This window comes from Macaca mulatta, chromosome X (assembly GCF_049350105.2).
Source record: "Macaca mulatta isolate MMU2019108-1 chromosome X, T2T-MMU8v2.0, whole genome shotgun sequence".
NCBI classification, from domain to species: domain Eukaryota; kingdom Metazoa; phylum Chordata; class Mammalia; order Primates; family Cercopithecidae; genus Macaca; species Macaca mulatta.
In genome coordinates this window covers 77,508,380-77,533,567 of record NC_133426.1, presented here as the reverse complement: position 1 = coordinate 77,533,567, position 25,188 = coordinate 77,508,380, and the positions used below count along the sequence as shown (strand labels likewise).

Sequence of the window (25,188 nt, the reverse complement as noted above, 5' to 3'; positions counted from 1 at the left end):
ATGTGCTGCTTTGAACATTTACTTATTTTGTATTTGTCACATTATATTAGTTTTGTTTACTTGTCTCCCTTGCTAGAATGTTAACTCCTTGAGGGCAGGGACTTTCTTATTTAACTCCAAGACTTTAGTGTTTAGCATGGTGCTTGGCACGTAAGTAGTTGCTTAGTGGATATTGGTTAAATTGAATTAAATAGCAATTGTGAAACTGTAGGGCCTCATACTCTGTTGAAAGAATTTCTGGCATCAGTGATACGGGAAATATTTTTTGAGCAGAGGAGGGCAAGGGAAAGGTGGAGAAAGGATGACCTGAAATCATCACCCTGTCTACCCTTTAATGTAGAGCATATGTAAATTAGTCATATAAATATTAGTATTTCTATAGATATTCTCATGTAAACATTTATTCTATCTCCGTTATGGGTTGCAGGCAACCTCAGAGCAGTGCCAAATATGGAGTTCTGCGGAGTAGAAATAGAAGGTATGAAGTAAGTACCCTCAATTTGCTGAGAAATATAAGATTGAGTACACCTGGAGTGTGGCAACAAGGGGTAAGATATGCCCTATTTTCCTGAAAAGTGAGAGAGAAATGTCTTTCTTTACCCCATTCTAGTTGCTTGCTGCTTTCCTGGCACCATACGTAGTGCTGAGTGCGCCATTGTGTGTGGCATGAACTGAAAGCATCAGTGGCACAGGTGGGACGGCTACGTTATAGGTTCTCAGTACTATTATTGGAACCCCACCCTCCATAGACCACCCTTCTATTTTCGCGGAAAACCAGGACTTATTCAGGTCACAGGGCTTCGACCTATCACTGTAGGAGCCTGGCTCGCGGGGCAGTACCCACTGTTGATTGATACACGGTATGAGACAATTTCTTGGGTTGAGGAGCCGCGATTGGCGGAGCCAGCCAGTGGTGCTAAGCAGGGTATTGGGTACTGCGTATCGGGGATGCAGGTTCCTGGGTGGCCACAAACATCACCCGGAAGCCTGAATATGGCCTCCACTCTACAGGGCGCGCAGCAGGCAGCACGGCCGCTATTCAGGGCGCAGGGCCCGGGCCCGAGCGGCGTACGCGTGCGCGCGTGCGTGGGCGCGCGTGCGCGCCGCCGCCGCCTGTGGGTTGGCTGGTTATTTTGCAAGCGGGAGGGGCCGTGCGCGCTCCTGCCTCAGGCCTCTGTCCCCCACCCCCCTTCCCCGGTCCCAGGCTCTCCTTCGGAAAGATGTCGGACACGGCAGTAGCTGACACCCGGCGCCTTAACTCGAAGCCGCAGGACCTGACCGACGCTTACGGGCCGCCAAGTAACTTCCTGGAGATCGACATCTTTAATCCTCAGACGGTGGGCGTGGGACGCGCGCGCTTCACCACCTATGAGGTTCGCATGCGGGTGAGTCACGGGGTGAGGGAGACAGCTGAGGGAGGACCGGGCGGCGCGGGCGGGAGGGGGGAGGGAGGCTACCGCGGGGACAACTAACGGCGGGGAAGACGCCTTAGGGGTCATTTGGGGGTTAGGGGCATAATAGGCTTGGAGAGAGGTCTGCCGATTCAGTTGTGACCGGAGGATGCAGAAAACTCCTGAGGGAGACATCGGACGGGGATGCAGGAAAACTACCCATGAGGAAGTGAAGCATGGCTGGATAGGGTGGGGTGGATGGAAAAAGATTAGAGTGAGGAATTCAAGGAGATAGGAATCACTGCTGTAGCGACAGAAGGAAGGGAGGGAGGATGGAAGAGGGCTGGGGGATGGAAAGCCAAGGCGATATATCGCTGAGCTCCATAACTAAACTAGGTTGCGGGAAGTCTGAAGAGGGAGGGCAGGAAGGACGGCTGCTTTCTAATGAGGTCTTCCTGGGATAATGGAGTTAAGCAAAGCCTTGAATTAAAGGGAAGGTAGATTCCAGAAAAGGCAGACGGCGGGCTTGTGGGAGCAGAAATAAGAAAGGGAGTCTCCTTGAGACCGAGCGCTTTCCTAACTTGTGTCGGATCAGCATCTGAAGGAGATAAATGTTTTATGCTTAAGTTTTCGCAGGTACTACATTCTGTCTCGCCTTGAAACCTGGCCTTGCCCTGGGATTGGTGCCTTGTCAGTCACTGCTTTCATTCTATGCTGATCCTTTAGATTTGAAGTATCCAGAATGTTTATTTCAGTATTTATTGACTCTCTTTCAGTATTTATTGACTCTCAAAAAGCCATTATATGAATGGCTTTTTGCCCTTTCTGTCCTAGATTACCCTTCTGGATTCTGACCCTGGTCTGTAGTTACTTTAATACATGACATTTCAGAACTGCCCCGGAGTGGCTTCTTCCAGCATGCATGACAGAGGACTTTACTCTAGTGCTTAGCCCATAATGCAAGGATGGAATGTCCAGATAGAGTATTTGGTTTACAGGATCTTTTGCCCACTTGAAGTGGTTATAGGCAAAACAGTTTGAGAATCATTTTCCAGTTTTCCATATGTTTTCTTCTCAGACTAAAAGGCCAGAATATTCTCTGTGGACAGCATCCTGCTCAAACAGCATTGAAGAACTAAAAGAGTGTATATGCTTTCATTGTTGAAGGAGTGAATTGAATGAAAAATTGTGGTTTCCTACTCGGGCTTTGAAATCTTACTGAGAAATGATGATTTCCAGATTCCAAGCTTGGCAAAGTCCAAACTAAAGAAAGAAAAGTGAATAGCAAAACATGAGAAACACTTGTCTATATAAGAACTATTTGAAATCATGTCTTTGGGGGAGAATGGAATTTAGGTCCTTTAGAATATGATAAAAGCGGGAAATTGTCAGTGCTGGAGAACTTAGTTACCTGAGGGAGCTTGGGCATAACTAGTACAGCATAAGGGCTGTCTGCTGTGGGATTTTGGAGACATTCGATGCATTAGCCAAGAGTCTTAGGGATTCTGAATGAAATCGCTCTTTACTCCAGGTATTCTTTTGTTTTTTTAGAGATGGAGTCTTGTTCTGTTGCCCAGGCTGCAGTGCAGTGGTGCGATCTCGGTTCACTGCAACCTCCACCTCCTGGGTTCAAGCAATTCTGCCTCAGCCTCCCGAATAGCTGGTATTACAGGCACATGCACCATGCTCGGCTAATTTTTGTATTTTTAGTAGAGACGGGGTTTTGCCATGTTGGCCAGGCTGGTCTTGAATTCCTGACTTCAAGTGATCCTCCTGCTTCGGCCTCCCAAAGGGCTGGGATTACAGGCATGAGCCACCACGCCTGGCCCTACTCCAGGTATTCTAGTAACAACAGGGACTGTTCATCTAGTGCCTGCTGTGTGCCAGGCACTGAACTAGGTTTTAATTTGTCTTAATCCTTACAAAACTTCGTTTTACACATGGGAAACTGAGGAGGAATGCCATTTAAGTAACTTGCCCAAGTACACATAACTATAACTGACAGGGCTGGGATTTTAACACAAATATGTCTGACTCCATATTCTTTCTACTACACTTCAGTCTCCTTGACAACACTTAGTAGCAAAACTTTAGCATGTAAAATTTTTCTACTCACTAAACTTTTAATTGGTCCCTTCCACAATTTTTTTTTTTTTTTTTCGAGATGGAGTCTCGCTCTCTCACCCAGGCTGGAGTGCAATGGCATGATCTCAGCTCACTGCAACCTATACCTCACAGGTTCAAGCGATTCTCCTACCTCAGCCTCCAGAGTAGCTGGGACTACAGGCATACAGGCATGGTGCCACCACACCTGGCTAATATATATATATTTTTTTGAGATAGAGTTTCGCTCTTGTAGCCCAGGCTGGAGTGCAGTGGCGTGATCTTGGCTCACTGCAACCTCTGCCTCCTGGGTTCAAGTGATTCTCCTGCCTCAGCCTCCCAAGTAGCTGGGATTACAGGCATGCACCACCACGGCTGGGTAATTTTTGTATTTTTAGTAGAGACAGGGTTTCACCATGTTGGCCAGGCTGGTCTCGAACTCCTGACCTCAAGTGATCCATCCACCTCAGCCTCCCAAAGTGCTGGGATTACAGGTGTGAGCCACCGTGCCCAGCTTGTTAATTAATTCTTTGAGACTAGGTCTTGCTCTATTCCCCAGGCTGGAGTACAATGGCACAATAATGGCTCACTGCAGCCTTGACCTTCTGGGCTCAAGTGATCCTCCCACCTTAGCCTCCTGAGTAGCTGGGACTAAAGGCATATCCCATCATACCTGAATTTATTAAAAAATTTTTTTTGTAGAGATAAGGTTTTATAGAGACAGCCTATGTTGTCCAGGCTGGTCTCAAGTGATCCTCCTGCCTTGACCTCCTAAAGTGCTGGTATTACAGGCATGAGCCACCATGCCTGGCCACTTATTTATTCTTTTTTTTTTTTGAGATGGAGTCTCACTCTGTCACTCAGGCTGGAGTTCAGTGGCACGATCTCAGCTCACTGCAACCTCTGCCTCCTAGGTTCAAGTAATTCTCCTGCCTCAGTCTCCCCAGTAGCTGGGATTATAGGTGCACACCATCATGCCTGGCTAATTTTTATATTTTTAGTAGAGACAAGGTTTCACCATGTTAGCCAGGCTGGTCTCGAACTCCTGGCCTCAGGTGATCTGCCTGCCTCAGCCTCCCAAAGTGCTGGGATTACAGGCATGAGCCACCGCGCTTGGCCTTGTTTATTCCATTTTTTTTTTTTTTTTTTTTTTTAAGACAGAGTCTTGCTCTGTCACCCAGGCTGGAGGGCAGTGGTATGATCTTGGCTCACTGCAGCCTCTGCCTCCCAGGTTCAAGCGATTCTCCTGCCCCACCTTCCTGAGTAGTTGGGATTACAAGCACCTGGCTAATTTTTGTATTTTTAGTAGAGACAGGATTTCACCATGTTGGCCAGGGTGGTCTTGAACTCCTGACCTCAAGTGATCCGCCCGCCTCAGCCTCCCAAAGTGCTGGGATTACAGACGTGAGCCACCGCATCCCGCCCTTAAATAAATAATGGTTTAGTAATATTACTTTATATGAATCTCACTCCATTTCAACCTATTGACATTCCTTGAACCTTGACGATCCTGGATGGAGTTTAACTAATGTAAGTTGGCCAGTTATTTGGCTTTTGATGGCCTATTTAAGAACTGGATCCTGAAAAAACAATTTCCAGTGTCAAGGAGTACAAAGCATGATGTAGTGTGGGGTCTGTGTGAAGCTCTAATAGAGTTTCGAGATGCTCTTTTCCCGCCAAGAGGCAGTTGTGGAGAAAGGAGATAACTAGTTTATTTTATTCATCCTCTCACCTGAATTGACTGGCAGTAAATATGGTCAGTATTAATACATGTGGTTGGCCATTTCTATTTAGAACTTGTAGGCAGGAATGAAGATCAGGGCTTTCTGTCTGTCAAGGGATTCGTGTTGCCACTAGAGCCTTGGGAATCTCAGTGTTTAAAATGTAGGAATGAGCTGATTTATATCAGAAAGCAAGCTTTGGTAAGCCAACTTTTGTAATGGCGATTTCTTCTGCATTTTCTAGATGAGATGATAAACAGACACATAGAGTCTCTATTAATTAATTGAGCATTTATTGAGTAACTTGCATATTCTGCATTTTAGAAGATGCAGAAGTAGTCATAGTTTCTAATCTTAATGAGATTAGTTAGTTAGACAAGGCAAACATGATGCATAAAACAATAGTGTATCAGGCAATGCTAAAGTATGAATGTCAGAAGAGTTCAGAGAGGAGGAAAACCAATAAATCCAGTTGGTGTTGTCAGGAAATTTTTTTGTATGAAGTGAGAGTTGAGTAAGCAGTGGTAGAATGGAGAGGATTTGGACAGGAAGAGCAGACGTAGGCATACCTTGGATGTGTTTTTCTCTTTACAGGGAATTTAAATTCACTTTTTAAAGGAAAATGTAGTATGTACACATGATAAATTCAAATTTTACAATGAAAAATGTGACTATTCCACCCATTCCAGTTGTCTTCTCTTACTCTCAAAAGTCAATCACCATTACCAGTATCTTTTCATAAATACTTTATTCATCAGTGTAAATATATACATACATATCCTTTTTAAAAACACAAATAGAGGCAAACTATGTGTGTATATATATACACACACACACACACACACACACACACACACTGTTCTATATCTTTATTTTACTACTTAATATCTTTCCATACTGGCACATAGAGATCTTTCATTTTTATTTCGAGAGACAGAGTCTCTGTGCCAGATTACAGTAGCATGATCACAGTTCACCATAGCCTTGACCTCCTGGGCTCAGGTGATCCCTCTGAGTAGCTGGGACCACAGGCGAGCACTGCCACTACACCTGGCTTTTTTACTTTTTGTAGAGATGGAATCTTGCTATGGTTTCCCAGGCTAGTCTCAAAACTCCTGGGCTCAGGTGATCCTCCTGCCTCGGCCTCCCGAAGTGCTGGGATTATAGGTGTGAGCTACTGCACCTGGCTTTCACATTCTTTTCATAGTTATTTAATATTCTACTATACAGGTATACCATAATTCATTGTAACCTGTTGTCTATTCGTAGACATTTATTATTATAAATAATAAAATGCAATGAAACTCTTTTTTTTTTTGAGACAGAATCTCACTCTGTCTCCCAGGCTGGAGTACAGTGGTGTGATCTCGGCTCACTACAACCTCTGCCTCCCGGGTTCAAGTGATCCTTCTGCCTCAGCCTCACAAGTTGCTGAGATTACAAGTGTGTGCCACCATGCCTGGCTAATTTTTGTGTTTTTAGTAGAGACGGGGTTTCAACATGTTGGCCAGGCTGGTCTTGAACTCTTGACCTCAAGTGATCTGCCTGCCTCGGCCTCTGAAAGTGCTGGGATTATAGGCATGAGCCACCAAGCCCGGTCAAAACTCCTATACGTACATATTTACATACTACTGCAAGTCTACGTGTAGGATAAATTCTAAGCAGCAAGGGACTTCTGATCATCAGCTGTGACAAGGTTGGATGTGGTAAGGGTTGGTCTTTACCTGGTGGTGATTTGAAAGGTTATAGGAGCATGATCCATAGAAGCTATTTCTTTATTGGGACCTGTCCAAGTTACTCAGACAGGTGGCTACCACAGGCTGAACATTACTTTCCATCTTTCTTCTTTCATTTTTCCTTCTATGTAGACAAACCTACCTATCTTCAAGCTGAAGGAGTCCTGCGTACGGCGGCGCTACAGTGACTTTGAGTGGCTGAAAAATGAGCTGGAGCGAGATAGCAAGGTATGGCCTTGTTCTCTGTGTGGCATCTTTGGAGGAGGAGATCTACATAGGCTGAGGGGGCATACAACCACAGTCTATAAAGTCTTGAAGGGAATGAAGAAGGTGAACACATTCTTATCCATCAAATCTCAGTATTTTAGATCGGGGGGATAACCTTTTGAAACTTGAAAGTGGTAAGTTCTGGCTGGGCGCTGTGGCTCACGCCTGTAATCCCAACACTTTGGGAGGCAGAGGCGGGCGGATCACCTGAGGTCAGGAGTTCAAGACCAGCCTGGCCAACATGGTGAAACCCCGTCTCTACAGAAAATACAAAAAATTAGCCGGGCGTGGTAGTGGATGCCTGTAATCCCAGCTACTTGGGAAGCGAAGGCATGGGAATTGCTTGAACCTGGGAGTCAGAGGTTGCAGTGAGCCGAGATCGTGCCCTTGCACTCTAGCCTGGGTGACAGAGCAAGACTCTGTCTCAAAAAAAAAAAATAGAATAAGAAAGAAAGAAAGTGGTAAGTTCAGGACAAGTTTTTTTTTTTTTTTTTTAAGTTATTACTTCACTTAGTCGCTAGTAAAGTTGTACAACTTAATTCCTGTAGGTGCTAAAAATGGAAAGTCTAGTGTCAGGGAAATCCTAGCTAAATTCTTGAATGGTAGTGGCTTGTTAAGGAAAGTGAGGATTATTTGGAGTTTATTTCCTTCTTTTGAGGTGGTAAACCTGTCCTCCCACAGAAACGGATTAATTTTTGACCTGAGCCATCCTGACTGTTCTTATGCTATTAGTTCTTGCAAGTTGCTGGCTGTGGGACAGGATAGACCCTATGCCTAACAAGAAATGAGGTACACAGTGCTTTACCATCTCATTCCCACTCTGTCTCTCTCCCATGTGGCTGGAATTTTGTGTGTGCCTTCAGATTGTAGTACCACCACTGCCTGGGAAAGCCTTGAAGCGGCAGCTCCCTTTCCGAGGAGATGAAGGGATCTTTGAAGAGTCTTTCATCGAAGAAAGGAGGCAGGGCCTCGAGCAGTTTATTAACAAGTAAGCCAAGTTCCTGGGGGCTCCACTTGCTACTTTTGCCATCGTAGTCTTTCTTTATGTTTTGTTTACCTCACCTTTTATTTTTATTTATTTACTTATTTATTTATTTGAGTCTCACTCTGTCACCTAGGCTGGAGTGCAGTGGTGCGATCCCGGCTCACTGCAACCTCTGCCTCCTGGGTTCAAGCGATTCTCCTGCCTCAGCCTCTGAGTAGCAGGGATTACAAGCACAGGCCACCATGCCCGACTAATTTTCATATTTTTAGTAGGGATGAGGTTTCACCATATTGGCCAGACTGGTCTCGAACTCCTGACTTTAAGCGATCCACCCACCTTGGCCTCCCAAAGTGTTGGGATTACAGGCATGAGCCACCGCACCCAGCTCACCTTTTATAATGGGTACTATGATGTGGTGCCAATTATGTGGTGGGCTGACTGGACAGTAAAACTCCATTCCTTTGAGTAGAATTCTGATCCTGTATGTCAGAGCCTGAGAAAGCACAGTATGTTGGTTGTATCTAGGGATTTCCCTGTCTTGCCCCTCTATTCCCCGTCCCCTCTACAATATTAGGGTTGAGGTGGTACCCTACTGCTGTCCTCTACTGGCTTGAACCTTAGGGCTGACCTTGCCCTTCCTCCCCTGTCCACATCCCCATCCCTCTGCTAATTCTCTCTGATTCTGAATACTACTGATAACCATCCTGGTTTCTTTATAGAATTGCTGGGCACCCACTGGCTCAGAATGAACGCTGCCTACACATGTTCCTGCAGGAGGAGGCAATTGACAGGAACTACGTCCCGGGGAAGGTGCGCCAGTAGGAGCCCCTCTCACCACCTGCCCTCTACTTTCCTGCTGAAATGACATTGGTTTTTACACTAAGCCTCTCTCTGTCTTTGATCTGAAGTTGGCTGCCCATCTCCTGGCCTGATAGACTGTCTGGCATTGTGCTCCCTGGTACCTGACTACACCATGTGGGCACTCTGCTAGGATCCTCTTCTCTGAGGAGAGGTGGGAACCCACAGGCAGATGCCCTTTGCTTGGGGTTGGGGTGGGTGGGTGGGGGGATTAGACTGGACGGCAATTTCTTGGGCATTTACCCATGCCGGAAGGCTAACCTGGGGGGAGGGGGGCGCTTGTGCTGGTGAGGCACTTGGATACATACTGATGCTGCAAGTCCAGGGGATTTTTCTTACTCTTAGGTTTAACCAAGAACACCGAGCAGGGAAAAACCCTGCCTTTCCTAACTGCATGTATTTTTTCCTTTTTGGAAAGGTGGTAGAGACTCAGAAGCTTTCCTTGTTTTCTCTAGGCCTGCTCCCAGTTTTCTTAACAGTTTCTTTTGTTGCTTTCTCTCTCCTTTGTTGCTTTCCATGGCAGTAATCCTCCTAGAGTCCAAGCAGTCTGTTGTATGGAGCAGGGTGTGTGGGTTTTCTGGGCCCATCATTATGGCTGCTTCAGAGTCAGAAGAAAGCCATAGGGCAGTAGGGGAGCTCCTATTGCCTAGCCCTTCTCCCTTTGTGGCTCCCACTCTAGCTGCCTATTTTTGCTCATCAGCTGGTGAGTCAGTATGGGCCAGGAGTTCTCCCTCCCTAAGCCCTTGCTACTTTATGGGTTAGCTTTGCAGGTTTGGTGGCTTGAGGGGTGGGGGCAACTCACCACTGCCAGGTAACTCCCTGAAGGGTGGGAGTGGATTATCTTCTAGGCTCTTCCCGGCGGTAGGGAAGGGCATCAACACTGTCTTCCTTCCATTCTCCTTTCCCCCATCCCATTTAGTGCTGCCACAGGGCAGAAGCACACAAACCAACCACACAGTCTCTGACTTCTCCTAAGCACTTTGAGCTGTTGAATGGGGCTCAGGGGCAAGAATTTTTGCTGCCCTCCCCAGCGTGGTCACAGGGTTATTGAACTGCCTGCACTTGTTTCTCATGCAACTCCAGCATTTTCTCCAGAAGTTGAACTATGGATAGCAGCTTGGTATGGATTTCCTAAATCTTAACATCTGAAGCAGCTTCTTGAGGCTGGCAACTATCCTGGTTTCTGTCTGGGAGGGGGTGGTTTGTTTGCTGGGGCCCAATGTCTGTCCTAAGTGGTGGGGTGAGAGCAAGTTAACTTTGGTGCCAGATGAGAGGTGGGGGCTCTTTGCTTAGACTCCTTATCATGGAAAGATTGGAGTTTTCTATGCAGGGCGTTGGGGAAAAGGATTACTGATTCTGACTGACCCTGATCAGAGGGATTAGGATTGTATTTTGACATAGGATTTGGAGCCCATCTAAATGTTGAAGTTCCTTGAGACAGCTCTCCAGCTGCTGAGCCTGTGCCAGGGGCTAAGCAGCCCCAAATGAGAGGCTCTGCTCCCTTTCCCACCTCGCCAATGTTGTTGTTGCTGCCTTTTTGATTTGTATCCTCTGTTATAGACATTTTTTAAAAACGATTTCTTCTTTCATTGTGCACAAGTGCTGAGAGTCTGAGGCCCCATTTCTGCTGTGTATATATATCCTGACTCGGGGCTTTTATTCAGCAAACTGTTCATTCTTCTGTCAGACAATGTCATATTCAACTCTGTTCATATTAAACCACTGTGAAGCAAGCCTCTGTTTTCCTGCTTAAGTTGTAAATTTAGTATTTTTTAGTGTCTAGGATATGCTGGGTATTATGCAGAAATCATACAATGTGGCCAGTGTCCTGAGGTAATGTTTTGCATTTAAATTTTTTTAAAAAGCAGAATCTTAACTTATCTTAATGATATTTACCTATCCTTTTTGCAACTCACAGCTGACTTTGTCACAGAGGTAATGCATCTGCTTGCAGGAAGTAGCTGTAGGCTCAGTACCTGTGGTTTGAGTCACATTTAGCAGATTTGGTTTTTAAGCTTGTGGGTTTGTGCTAATTTGGGCAGAATATATTTATTATATATATTTATATGTGTGTGTGTGTGTGTGTGTCTGCATATGTAATACATGTACATAAACACATGAATGTGTTCATCCTCTGACACACCCACACAACACCAACAAACATTTCTTCTATAGGCTTTTTACCTCAATTGACACTGTTGTTTTTTTTTTTTTTTCCAAATAAGTTTGACACAGGCAGAAAGGTGGGTGAACTCTCAGAACTTTTGGCGGGTGGATATTCATCTGACCATTGAGCTCTGAAATGGTTTCCCTACACAGAGAGGGTTTTGGCAAGGGTTGGAATGAGAGGAGGTAGCAGTCTTGTCATTTAGAAAATCAAAGCTAGTTTTAATGTAGTTCAACATGGAAAGAAGGTATAGAAAGTGATGCGTTTAAAACATTAGCAAATTAAGGCTGAATGTAGTTGGCTTATGCATGCCTGTAATCCCAGCATTTTGGGAGGCTGAGGCAGGAGGATTGCTTGAGCCCAGGAGCTTGAAACCAGCCTGGGCAACAGAGTGAGACACTGTCTCTACAAAAAATTTCAAAAGAAAAAAAAAAAGGAAATTAATATTACTTAGCAGTATTTGGTTCTAAGCAGAAGAGTGGGGGCTGTGAGGAAGTTGAGGTTTCTGGTAGTTCATGAATGAGATGACTAAAAATATCTGAGGGGATAGGGAAGAATGGGTATTTCTGTGAAATAAAGGAAAGTAAGGGTAAAGAGAGATGCAACCTTCGTAGGCAGCAGTGTTGAGAATGAACTGCAGAATAAATAGAAAAGCAGCTATAAAATAAAGTGTTAACAAAAATTTGGACAGATGACAACTCATTTAACAAGTGCTAATAGTCTTCTGTGTCTGGTCCTATGCTAACAGCAGGGCTGGGGATAGGGTGGAGTGGTTGTGGTACAAGTAAAATATGATATTACATTCTTTTTTTTCGTAGACCTTAAGAGTTCAGTTGAAGAGATGTTTAGATGGGTGTGGTGGCCTATGCCTGTAATACCAGCACTTTGGGAGGATTGCTTGAGTCCAGGAGTTGGAGACGAGCCTGGGCAACTGAGTGAGATCTCATCTCTACAAAAAAAAAATTAAAAATCTGGCCAGGTATGGTGGCACATGCCTATAGTCCCAGCTACTTGGGAAGCTGAAGCCGGAGGATTGCTTGAGCCCAGGAGGTTGAGGAGTGAGCCATGAGGAGTGTACCACTGCACTCCAGCCTCAAAACAAAATGAAGAGAGGTCTATACAAGACAGGAAAATGCTAGAGACAAAGTAAGAGATTCAGGGACATCTGGTTAGTTGTCCAGTCTTTTTCTTTTTTTAAAATATCAGGCCAGGTAAATCTCTCTTGGATGTCAAATTGGCCATTTTGGCACATGAACTGGGCCGGGCAAGAACCCTAAATCCAAACCCTGTTACCCATTAACACTGAGGAGAAGCATACTTTTCTTTGATAAGGAATTCTAATTTACACAGGTATTTGCATGTTTACTGCTAATTAATCCCCTTTATCTATAGTGCAGAAAGGGCTTAACCTTATGCTGGAACCTGGGGGACAGAGGCTAACAAAAAATTTTAAATATAGCTAGACCCAAAAGAAGTCTAAATCTTCACATTCCAAAGATGCCTTATCTACCCTTTGACCCATTCTTTGAGACAAGGAATTAAGCCAGTAAAGGTGGGAGAGGTGGATAACATTCAGGCTTCTTTGGAGTTGTTTGATAGTTATCCTACATGAGATACTTTTATGTTGAAGATATTCCTACTTATATGTTGAAATATATGCTGTAATAATTTAAGTAAAATTACTTTCTTCTGTGGAAATGTAGAACAGCTGCTCACTGAAATGGATATTTCTTCATATCCTTGAAAACTGTTGAGTCACCCTTAGTATTCTCTTCTTAGATATAATAAGTTCTAATTTTTCCTTGGCTCATTTTTAACTCTTTTATCTTTTTTTTTTTATTCTGAAATCTCTCCAAGGCCCTCACATGTCCTCAGGTTGTAGAGTCTTAAATTGGACAACACTTTAATTACAGCCTGAAGGTTAGGTAGTTGTTATTCCATTTATATATCTTAGTATTTGAGTTTACTTTTGAAATATAAAGTCTTGGTGACTAATTTAGCATGTGGTTCTCTGCCACTCCCTTCCTGACCACCCACCACCCCTCATTCTTATCTTCTTTTTTTACCTTGTTTGTACAAAAACCAGTTGTTGCCTATTTTATTTCTTCTCTCCATACCCTGTCTCTCTGTCTATGCATTTAAAAACAGAGAACTCGTTCCTTATAAAACAGATAAACCAGGGATAATTGTCAACATCAAAAAAGAATTCTTCAAATCACTGCAGGCTTCCTTTAAATAGGTGTTTCCTATGGTGGTTTTAAGTGTTTTTATATAGGTCATCAACTACTTTATAAAGAAACTGAAGATAAAGGGTTAAGAGGCAGTGCCAGTTGAAGAACAGTTAGAAATTGGGATAAAACAGTAGTTCTTAGGTAAACAGTAAAATACAGTTAGATTTTTTTTTTTTTTTTGAGGTGGAGTCTCACACTGTTGCCCAGGCTGGAGTGCAGTGGCGTGATCTCAGCTCACTGCAATCTCTGCCTCCCAGGTTCAGGTTCAAGCGATCCTCCTGCCTTAGCTTCCCGAGTAGCTGGGACTACAGGCGTGGCGCCATCATACCCGGCTAATTTTTGTATTTTTGTTAGAGACGGAGGTTTCACCACGTTGACCAGGCTGGTTTCAAACTCCTGAGTTCAAGTGATCTGCCCATCTCGACCTCCCAAAGTGTTGGGATTACAGGCGTAAGCCACTGCACCTGGCCTGATTTATGTATTACTTTTGAAGAGAATGTTATACCAATATTTTTTGTCTAGATACAGTGAACTTTTCATCATCTGTACTAATGGAGGCATATACATTTTAATTTTGTTATGCATTTTGGTTGTAACATTTAAATATAGGGATGTCTAATCATAAAATTTAAAAATACTTCATACTTTCATCATACTGAAGACTCAGGAAGATCTGAAAAGAAACAGAAAGAGTACCAGGCCTGGAATAGAAACCTGACTTCTAAAATTGGCTATATAGCTAGCTGTAGGACCTTAGTTGAATTGCTTCACCATTTTAGGCCTGTTTTCTGAACTATACAATGAGGGATTTCGACTAAATGAGGGATTTTGACTAAATGATCTCTGAGGTATCTTAAATCTCTAGCTTTTTATGATTTCCCACCCTTGCCAAGGAGTTGAGTAAACTTTGGAGGTGATGCCACCAAAAAAGTGAAAGCACAATTTTTCCTGCATATGATGGAGTTTGTTGTAGTGTAGTTAGTTTTCTCTTCCAGAAATGAACGATTATCCTGATTAGATTTTGTTTGCCCACATCCTGTTATATCAAGTCATGAGTATAACCCCATTGAAACTCAGAGTTGATTTGGTTTACGGTTGTCCTAATTGTATCCTAGGTCTTCTAGCTGAAATTTTAAAATGAAGTAGTCACCCCATGGAGTTATTTATTTATTTATTTATTATTTTGAGATGGAGTCTTGCTTTGTCGCCCAGACCAGAGTGCAGTGATATGATCTCGGCTCACTGCAACCTCTGCCTCCCAGGTTCAAGCGATTCTCCTGCCTCAGCCTCCAGAGTAGCTGGGACTACAGGGGCATGCCACCACGCCCGGCTAATTTTTGTATTTTTAGTACAGACGGGGTTTCACCATATTGGCCAGGCTGGTCTCGAATTCCTGACCTTGTGATCTTCCCACCTCGACCTCCCAAAGTGCTGTGATTGATTACAGGTGTGAGCCACAGCACCCAGCCCCCATGGAGCTATTTTTATTTAAAACACATACATTATAACTCTATTGATCTGATTACAAAAGTGCCTATTTTGTTAAAATGTTTCATTGTGGTGATAAAAATTCAAAAATTATTAAAGCCAGTCAATAAAATTCAAGCAAAACATAAATGTGTAAAGTAAAAAGTGAAAGATTTTTCCTTAGTCCCTCTCACCACTCCCATTCTCCAAGAATAACTTAATTTGGTGCGTGTCTTCCCAGATGTTGTTCTGTGTGTGTTTATATATTAATATACACATATATACATATATGAATACCCACACATTTGTATATAGGTTTTTTTAAACAAAATGGGATATTATATGTACCGTTTTGCAACTTTTTTTCACTTTGCATTGTATTCTGGACTTCCTCTTGCATTAATACCTGGAAATTTACCTCATTTAAAAAATGACTGCATAATATTTCATGGTATGGTTGTATCACAATTTAATGATTCACCTATTGATGCAAATTTGTCTCCAATCATTCACTATTATAAATAATGCTACATATAACCTTGCTCCAGCGTATAAATATTTCTGTAGGATAGATTTTGAGAGAAGGAATTGCTGGGTCAAAAAGTGTGTGCCTTTTACTGTGTGTGTGTGTGTGTGTGTGTGTGTGTGTGTGTAGAGATGGGGGAGGGGGTGGTCTCACTTTGTTGCCCAAGTTGGTCTCGAACTCCTGGCTTCAAACAATTCTCCTGCCTCAGCCTCCCAAAGTGTTGGTATTACAGGCATGAGCCACTGTGCCTGGCCTCATTTTACATTTTGATAGCTAAAGCGAAATTGTTTTCTTAAAGAATGCAGTTTAGGCTTCCAGTGACAGCAAATGAGAATGTTTCCCCACCCAAAGTGGGGAAATTCTGTTCACAAAAAGTTTACTTGCAAAAGTGGTAAAAATTTAAACAATTGATAATTATCCAAACTATTTGGTGAAAATCGTATTTCATGGTTTTAATTTGCTTTTTCTGGTATGTTTAGTTGTAATGATACCACTGTCAGGTTTTAGTTTCCCCACACATTTACTTTTGGTCGTTCTAGAGGCAGTATCTATTGTTGCTAATTGAGGATACTGACCACTCTTCACCATAAATAAACCATCACACTTAATTAAAGGCCCTGAGTGTAAGTTTCTTCCCATCTGACTCTGGGGGAAGATGAAGCGATTAGTCTAGTGACAAAGCAACATTATCTGAGGCGCTCTCACAACCAGTACCTTTTTCAGATTGTCATTACTTTAGGTCAAGCCCAGAGCAGTACTGACAGCTCAACTACATGCTCTTCTGATCTCATGGCCAACCTGCTTTGATACTCGGGGAAATATAACTTGGTCTCTTGAGCCACCATCCCTCCAGCTTGGACCCCCGTCTAGTTATTTCTCCCAGATCCATACCTTTGATTCCATGCAGGGATGGAACAAGGATGGGGACCAAGACCGTGATGGTGACCATAATAAGAGGTCAGATTACCAGGCCTTCTGGTTGGCTGTCCACGTGTTAGTCAGAAATAAGCCTTAATTGGTCGTACGCAATGGGAAGCACATACCCTCTTCTGATTGGCCTCTTAGTTGAGGGGTAGAACACAGGGAAACCTGGTTGGCTGGAATGGAAGACCAATAGAAACGCTATGGCACTGCTTTCGAAAGTGAGGCCTGCCCTCGCCCCTGGAGCTGTCAGCCGGTTTCCTCGGAGTTGGTAACTGCGCTTTCCTGCAACCTAGGTATCCTCTACCCTGGTCACGGTCACACTTCTGGCGTCTCAGAATGTCTCTGGTTGTGCCGCGGTGAATGAGGCCGTAGTCCGCTTGTCCAGCCCTTAGGAAGGTCCTGCCTTAGGCTGTCGGTTTCGTTCCACAAACGCCAGCCCGGAGCTCTTCCTGGGATGGGGCCATTGAAGTCATGGGCCTGGGGAGTGGGGATCAGGGACCAGGGAATGGGACAATACTTTGCAGGCCTCAGGATGAAGTTCTTCATTGCGAGCATTGTGACCCGATTCCTCTGCGGCTGTGAAGGCCTTTTTTGTATTAAGTCTCAGGAAGGGAGCAGGAAGTGTGTGACCCAGAAAGTTCCGCCGTCTAGGTGGCCTCCACCATTTCAGCCAGCCGCCGCCTCTGTTGCCTGATTTCACCCCTTGTGGCTCCTTCCTAGACTCATCAGCTCTAAGACCACTGCAGTAAGTAGATTAGCCCTTACAGCCTGTACTCAGAAAGTCCCCTTCCTCAATGTCAGTGGGTTTGACCTTGTTGCTTTTATTTATTTTTCTAATTAATTACACCAGTACATTCTCCTTGTAAAAAAAAAAAAAAATCAAAACACTATACATATATGGGGCTAACACTTTGGCCATTACCCACAATCCTTGTCCTCTTTCCCTCTTCCCCAGAGTAACTGCTATTAACAGTTTGGTGTGTATCCTGGCAGCCTTCCAGGTCTTTTTTTCTAGTTATCATAGAAACTACATTGTGTTGTATTTTTATTTTAACAAAAATTATACCCTACTGTACATACCCCACAAGTTTTTTCATTCAGTGTTTTGGAAACATTTTTATTTTGGTACATATAGGTTTACTTTTTATTTTATTTTATATTTTATTTTTTAGTAGAGATAGGGTTTCACCATGTTTGCCAGGCTGGTCTCAAATTCCTGACCTCAAGTGATCCAACCACCTTGGCCTCCCAAAGTGCTGGGATTACAGGTGTGAACCACCACCGCACCCGGGCAGATTTACTTCTTTTTTAAAAAAGTGATGTATTATGCCATAGTATGGCTATAAAACAGTTTATTTAACAATTTCCTTATTGATAGACTACTAGATTTTTTCAATATTTTGCTTTTGCAAGTGGTACTCCTATAAACATTCCTGAACATGACAGTTTCTCTAGTGCAGTGGTTCGCAAACTTTTTGATTGCAGGACCCCTTGACATTCCTAACAGAATTTGTTTATGTAGGTTTATGGCTCTCTCTATTCAATGAAATTAAAACTGGCCGGGTGTGGCGGTTTTAATCCCAGAAATTAAAACTGGGATTACACCTGTAATCCCAGCACTTTGGGAGGCTGAGACAGGCGGATCACCTGAGGTCAGGAGTTCGAGAACAGCCTGGCCAACATGGTGAAACCCTATCTCTACTAAAAATACAAAAATTAGCTGGGTGTGGTGGCACACACCTGTAATCCCAGCTACTCGGGAGGCTGAGGTGGGAGAATTGCTTGAACCCGGGAGGCGGAGGTTTCAGAGGTTGCACCATTGCACTCCAGCCTGGGTGACAAGAGCGAGACTCTGTCTCAAAAAAGAAAAAAAAAAAGCAAAATAACTTTTCCAAAGCAAGAAATATTATTGAGAAGAGTAAAATTGTTTTTTTTTTTTTTTAGCAAGTCTCGTTAATGTCTGGCTTAATAATAATAATACTCCAGACATCTGGAGTCTCATATCTGCCTTTACATTTGATCTGTTGGGATGTTTTGGTTGAGTATATCACACATATATTATTGTAAATGTATATGTAACAAAATTTACCATTTTAACCATTTTTAAGGAAACATTTCAGTGGCATTAAGTACATTTACATTGTTATATAACCATTACCACCATCCATCTCCAGACTTTTTTCATCTTCCAAACTGAAACTCAAAACAATAACTCCTCATTGTCCCCTCCCCCAGCCCTAGCAACCACCTTTCTATTTTCTGTTTCTATGAATTTGACTATTATAGGTAACCTTATATAAGTGGAACCATATGGTATTTGTATTTTCGTGACCGGCTTATTTCTTTTTTTTTGAGATGGAGTCTCACTCTGTTGCCCATGCTGGAGTGCAGTGGTGTGATTTCTACTCACTGCAGCCTCCGCCTCCTGGGTTCGAGCAATTCTCCCACCTCAGCCTCCAGAGTAGCTGGGACTATAGGCACGCTCCACCACACCTGGCTGATTTTTGTATTTTTAGTAGAGATGGAGTTTCAACCTGTTGACCAGGCTGAACACAAATGATCTGCCTGCCTTGACCTCCCAAAATTCTGGGATTACAGGCAGGAGCCACTGTGCCAGGCCATGACTGGCTTGTTTCACTTAGCATAATGTGTTCAAGGTTCATTCATGTTGTAGGTTGAGTAATATTCCAAAGTGTGTGTATATACATACATACATACCACGTTTTGTGTGTCCATTCATCTGTCAAGGACACTTGGGTTGTTTCCACCTTTTGTCTATTGTGAACAATGCTACTATGAATATAGGTATACAGATATCTGTTTACATTTCTGCCTTCAATTCTTTTGGGTATATATCCAGAAGTGGAATTGTTGGGTCATATAGTAGTTCTCACTTCCCTTCTGATGGACATTTATATCAGTGCTACTCAAACTGTATTCCATAGGCTGGTGCCAGTCGTGAACTATCACCTGTACACAAGGAGATAAGTATAGGAACCGAGGATAGGCATTTAAAACCTTTTATAGCAATTTCATGTGGCCATGACATCTAAGTGAATGATCACTTTTCTAGTAATTTGTTTTTTCTTTACAAAGATATCAGTCCGTGATGGATTACAAATTTACCCAAACAACAACAACAACAACAACAACAACAACAACAACAACAAAAACCCAAACTGGCTCAGGTGTGGTGGCTCATGCCTGTAATCCCAGCATTTTGGGAGGTCCAGGCAGAAGGATCACTTGAGACCAGCCTGGGCAACCAAGTGAGGTCTCATCTCTACAAAAAATTTTAAAAATTATCTGGGCATGGTGGCATGTGCCTATAGTCCTAGCTACTCAGGAAGCTGAGGCAGGAGGATTATTTGAGCCTGGGAGGTCAAGGCTGCAGTGAGCTATCATGATACCACTGCACTCCAGCCTGGGAAAAAGAGCAAGATCCTGTCTCAAACAAAAAACAAACAAACAAAAAAAACCAAATCCCTGATCTTTTGCCACACATGGTTTTCATTTTGGTTTTTTACTGAAGATGGGATGTTGCTGTGTTGCCCAGGCTGGTCTCGAATTCCTGGCCCCAAGCAGTCCTCCCACCTTGGCCTCCCAAAGTGCTGGGATTACAGGAGTGAACCACTGCACCTGGTTACCACAGATAGTTTTGAGAAGCACTGATTGAAGTGGATTCCAGTTTGGGGTGGTTGTTTGCCATTAACTCTTTTTTATGGACAATGTTTCTCTAAGGTAGGTACTGAAGAGTAGAATTACTGGGTTACTGGATCAAAGGGTATGTACATTTACATTTTATTACTGCAAAATTGCTCTTCAAAAAGGCCAAATACTTCTAACAATGGTATATGAGTCCTTTTTTTGTGCCAGAAATGATATTCAAAAAAATGAAAACTAAGATGGTATATGAGAGTACCTATTTCCCTACACTCCTGCCAACACTTGATATCAATCTCTTAAACTTTTGTTAGTCTGTCAGGCAAAAAATATCTCCTCTTTATTCACAGTTTTCTGATTATTAGTGAATTTAAGTATTTTTTCATGTTTATTAACTTTAAATTTTGATGTAGTCAGATACATTATTCCTTTTCTTTATGGCTTTTACTTTTTTGTTGTTTTTTCATAGAGACAAGTCTCATTCTGTTGCCCAGGTTGTAGTATAGTGGTGCAATCATAGCTCACTGTAACCTTGAACTCCTGGGCTCAAGCAATCCTCCCACCTCAGCTTCCCCAGTAGCTGGGACCATAGGCACATGCCACTATACCTGGCTAATTAAAAAAAAATTTATTTTTGTAGAGATGGGATCTCACTATGTTGCCCAGGGTGGTCTCTAACTCCTGACTTCAAGTGATCTGCCCGCCTTGGCCCCCAAAGTGCCGGGATTATAGGCGTGAACCACTGCACCTGGCCCAGCTTTTGCTTTTTTAGTCTTAAGTGTTCTTGCTCCAAGGTTTTAAGCATGTTCATTTATATTTTCTTCTCATGTGTTTCTTCCCCCCTTTTTCTTACAGCTTTATTGAGGTATAATTGATGTACACTAAACTGCACATCCTCAAAGTATGTAATTTGATGAATTTGGATATATGTAGACACCCATGAAACTATTACCACAATCGAGATAATGAACATGTCCATCACCTCTGAAAATGTCCTTGTGTGTTCGTTCTCATACATTTCTAAATGTGTGTGTATGTTCATGCATGCATAGATGCATGGATGTGTGCTGGGATTATACACTTTTTCATTTCTTAATTAAGGTAAACTTACATACAGTAAAATTCATCTTGAGTATATGTTTCTGCAGGTGCTGACAAATGCATAAAGAAACAACTGGCCGGGCATGGTGGCTCATGCCTGTAATCCCAGCACTTTGGGAGGCCGAGGCAGGTGGATCACCTAAGGTCGGGAGTTGGAGAGCAGCCTGACCAACATGGAGAAACCCCGTCTCTACTGAAAATACAAAATTAGCCGGGCGTGGTAGTGCATGCCTGTAATCCCAGCTACTCAGGAGGCTGAGGCAGGAGAATGGCTTGAACCCGGGAGGCGGAGGTTGTGGTGAGCTGAGATCGCGCCATTTCACTCCAGCCTGGGCAGCAAGAGTGAAACTCCGTCTCAAAAAAAAAAAAAAAAAAAAAAAAGTCATATAACAACCAATACAGTGAAGATATAGAATAGTTTCATCACCTCAAAAAATTCCCAGTTCTCCTTTATAGCCTACTCCTCCCCTCTACTTCCCAGTAATCACTGCCTGTTTTCTGTCACTATAGTTTTGCCTTTTCAAACCTGTCATGTAATCATATAGTATATAAGCTTTTGAGACTGGCTTCTTTTATTTATTTTTATTTATTATTATTATTATTTTTGAGACGGAGTCTCACTCTGTCGCCCAGGCTGGAGTGCAGTGGCGTGATCTCGGCTCACTGCAACCTCTGCCTCCCAGTTCAAGTGATTCTCCCGCCTCAGCTTCCCGAGTAGCTGGGATTACAGGCCTGTGGTACCATGCCCAGCTAATTTTTGTATTTTCAGTAGAGATGGAGTTTCACCATGTTGGCCAGGCTGGTCTCGAACTCCTGACCGCAGGTGATCTGCCTGCCTCGGCCTCCCAAAATGCTGCAATTACAGGCATGAGCCACCGCGCCTGGCCTATTTATTATTACTATTATTTATTTATTTATTTTGTTTTTTGAGACGCAGTCTCGCTCTGTCACCCAGGCTGGAGTGTAGTGGCGTGATCTTGGCTCACTGCAACCTCCCACTCCCAGGTTCAAGTGATTCTCCTGCTTCGGCTTCCCGAGCAGCTGGGATTACAGGTGCCGCCACCACGTCCAGCTAATTTTTGTATTTTTAGTAGAGACAGGGTTCCACCATGTTGGCCAGGCTGGTTTCGAACTCCTGACCTCAGGTGATCCGCTTGCCTTGGCCTCCCAAAGTGTTGCAATTATAGGTGTGAGCCGCCACGCCTGGCCTATTTACTTTCATTTATTTATTTATTTATTTATTTATTTATTTATTTATTGAGACAGAATCTCACTTTGTTGTCCAGGCTAGAGTGCAGTGGCATGATCATGGCTCACCACAGCCTCGACCTCCTGGGCCCAGGTGATCCGCCCACCTCAGCCTCGTAAGTAGCTGGGACTACAGGCGCAGGCCACCACGCCCGGCTAATTTTTTTGTATTTTTTGAAGAGATGGGGTTTTGCCATGTTGTCCAGACTGGTCTTGAACTCCTGGGCTCTAGTGATCCTCTCACCTCAGCCTCCCGAAGTCCTAGGATTACAAGTATGAACCACTACGACTGGCTGGTTTTAATTCTTTAAACTGTTTAGAAGTTACTTTTGTGAATGGTATGAGATATTGCTGTAACTTAATTTTTTTTCAAATATTGGGTTGGTGCAAAGTTATTACAGTTTTTGCCATTAAAAATGGCAAATTTATTTTGCACCAACCTAATAGGTAATCATCACAATACTGTTTACTTTCTCCAACGACTTGAAATGCCACCTTTATTATATACCCAATTCCCTTATACACACAAATCTGTTTCTGGACCATCTATTTTGTTTCACTGATGTTTGTTCTTACGCCAAAATTACACTTTGTATATTACTGCTATAGCTTTATCATAATTTTGATACCTGATAAAGTCTTCCCTCTTGTTTTCAGACATTTCTTGCCTAACTAGTTCACTTTTCCTTCTACAAGGATTTTTAGAATCAGCCAAAATATTCTCCAAAAAAATCTTGTTGAGATTTTAGTTGAGATTATGTTGAAATTTCAGCTTAATTTGGGGAGAGTGGATATCTTTACATTATTAAATTTTCCCAACATAATATATCCCTCTATTTATTAAAGTTTTCATTAATGATATGTCTCTCCTTTTATTTAGGCTTCTTTTATGTTTTACATTATTTTGTAATCCTGTGTTTACTTCTCTTTCTTTCTCATCTGTCAACTTTTGTTTTTTTTTGAGACAGGGTCTTGCTGTCATCCAGGCTGGAGTGCAGTGGCGCAACCATGCCTTATTGCAGCCTCAACCTCACTGCAGCTATTAACACTTTTTTTTCTTTCTTTTTTTTTTTTTTGGAGAGACGAGGTCTGACTGTGCTGCCCAGGCTGGTCTTGAACTCCTGGTCAGTCTCAAGTGATTCTCCTGCTTCGGCCTCCCAAAGTGCTGGGATTATTGGCCTGAGCCACTGCGCCTGGCCTGTAAACTTTTTTTGAGTGTAGGGACATTTTTGTTTCATCTCTATATTTGCAGTGCCTGACATATAGTAAGTGCTCAGGAAATGTTTGATGAGCAAATTACACCACAATAAGTGTTCCAGCATTTCATTAAAAATGGTGGACTTCAGCCTGGGCAACATAGTGAGAGACCTCATCTCTACAAAAAATAAAAAGATTAGCTGGGTGTGGCAGCATGTGCCTGTGGTCCCTGCTACTCAAGTGGCTGATGTAGGAGGATTGTTTGAGCCCAGGAGGTTGAGGCTGAGTGCACTTCAGCCTAGGCAACAGAGCAACACCTTGTCTCAAACAACAACAAAAACAGAAAAACAAAACTTGTGGACTTGGGAGTGGGGGGTTGTAGGGGGAGGGAAAATGGGTGAAGAAGGGGAGGTGGCTGGGGAATGGATGGGGGCCTGGCGGGAGCAAGCAGTGGAGCTGGGGTCCCTGAGCTCTGTCAGGAGGAAGCCAGGCTGCACTTTCTGGGCAGTCGGAGGGGACAGGTGGCACCGGAAGGCAGGTGGACTTAACCTGTCAGTGACTGCGGCCTCTGCCCATCCTGCCTTGCTGCAGATGCCTTGAATGAGGCTGCCCCACACACCCTGAATGATTTTTATAATCAGTGGATAAAGTGGGAGAAATGTGGAATAACTTCAAATACAGGTAACAGAATGTCTTCAGTCGTGAGGGAGTAAGCCATAGTGAAAATGTGGATATCAACTCTGACAGATATTTGTCAAAAACAAAAAGCATCAATATAGGAGACTCAGCTGCTCAGCAACAAAGTAGTCCCTTAAGAGAAAATGTTGCTTTACACCTGGCACGCCAGGCCCTTCAAAGAATTCTTCAAGGAGAAACCAACATTGTGCCACTGAAATCCCTCAAATTGTTGAAATAAGTATCAAAAAGGATAATGATTTTTGTGTTACCCCAGGAACAAGACTTGCACGAAGAGATTCCTACTTTTGACATGCTCCATGGGGTGGTAAGAGAAACATTTCTGTTACAATGACCCAGGATTCATTGGATACTGATAAAAAGCTTGGTAGAACTCAAAGTGGACTTCAAAGGAAAGAGAGGTGCTAAGCTCTGTATAGGACACGGACAGTGTTTCCAGAAGAACCAGAAGAACGGTAGGGAAGTCGCTCTCTGAGACAGGCTGCAGGATACTGTGGGCTTGTGTTTTCCCATGAGAACTTATAACAAGCAGTCAAAGCCTCTCTTTTCCAATTAAAGAAAAATCTCTTTCTGAATTAATGCTGGAGAAATGCCCTTTTCCTGCTGGCTCAGACTTAGCCCCCAAATGGCATTTGATTAAACAGCATACAGCTCCTGTGACCCCACATTCAACATTTTTTGATGCATTTGATCCGTCTTTGGGGTTTTTTTTTTTTCTTCTTTTTTTGAGACGGATCCATTGCCCAGGCTGGAGTGCAGTGGTGTAATCTTGGCTCACTACAACCTTGGCTCACTGCAACCGACGCCTCCCGGGTTCAAGCGATCCTCCTGCCTCAGCCTCCTGAGTAGCTGGGATTACAGATGCCCGCCACTACGCCCAGCTAATTTTTGTATTTTTTAGTAGAGA

General features: G+C 43.3%; 1 protein-coding gene and 1 pseudogene across 2 annotated transcripts in view; both read left to right on the top strand.

Annotated features, from left to right (window-relative positions):
• Nucleotides 1-12,181, top strand: part of SNX12 (sorting nexin 12) — a 16,070-nt gene extending 3,889 nt beyond the window's left edge. The window contains 4 exon segments of one of the 2 annotated variants that reach the window (NM_001193757.3): nucleotides 1,205-1,385; nucleotides 7,084-7,179; nucleotides 8,082-8,206; nucleotides 8,923-12,181. In NM_001193757.3, the coding sequence (NP_001180686.1) occupies nucleotides 1,221-1,385; nucleotides 7,084-7,179; nucleotides 8,082-8,206; nucleotides 8,923-9,025 (489 nt within the window). In that variant the 5' untranslated portion in view covers nucleotides 1,205-1,220 and the 3' untranslated portion in view covers nucleotides 9,026-12,181. 2 annotated transcript variants of the gene reach the window in all.
• Nucleotides 9,653-25,188, top strand: LOC106995236 (suppressor of cytokine signaling 5-like; annotated as a pseudogene).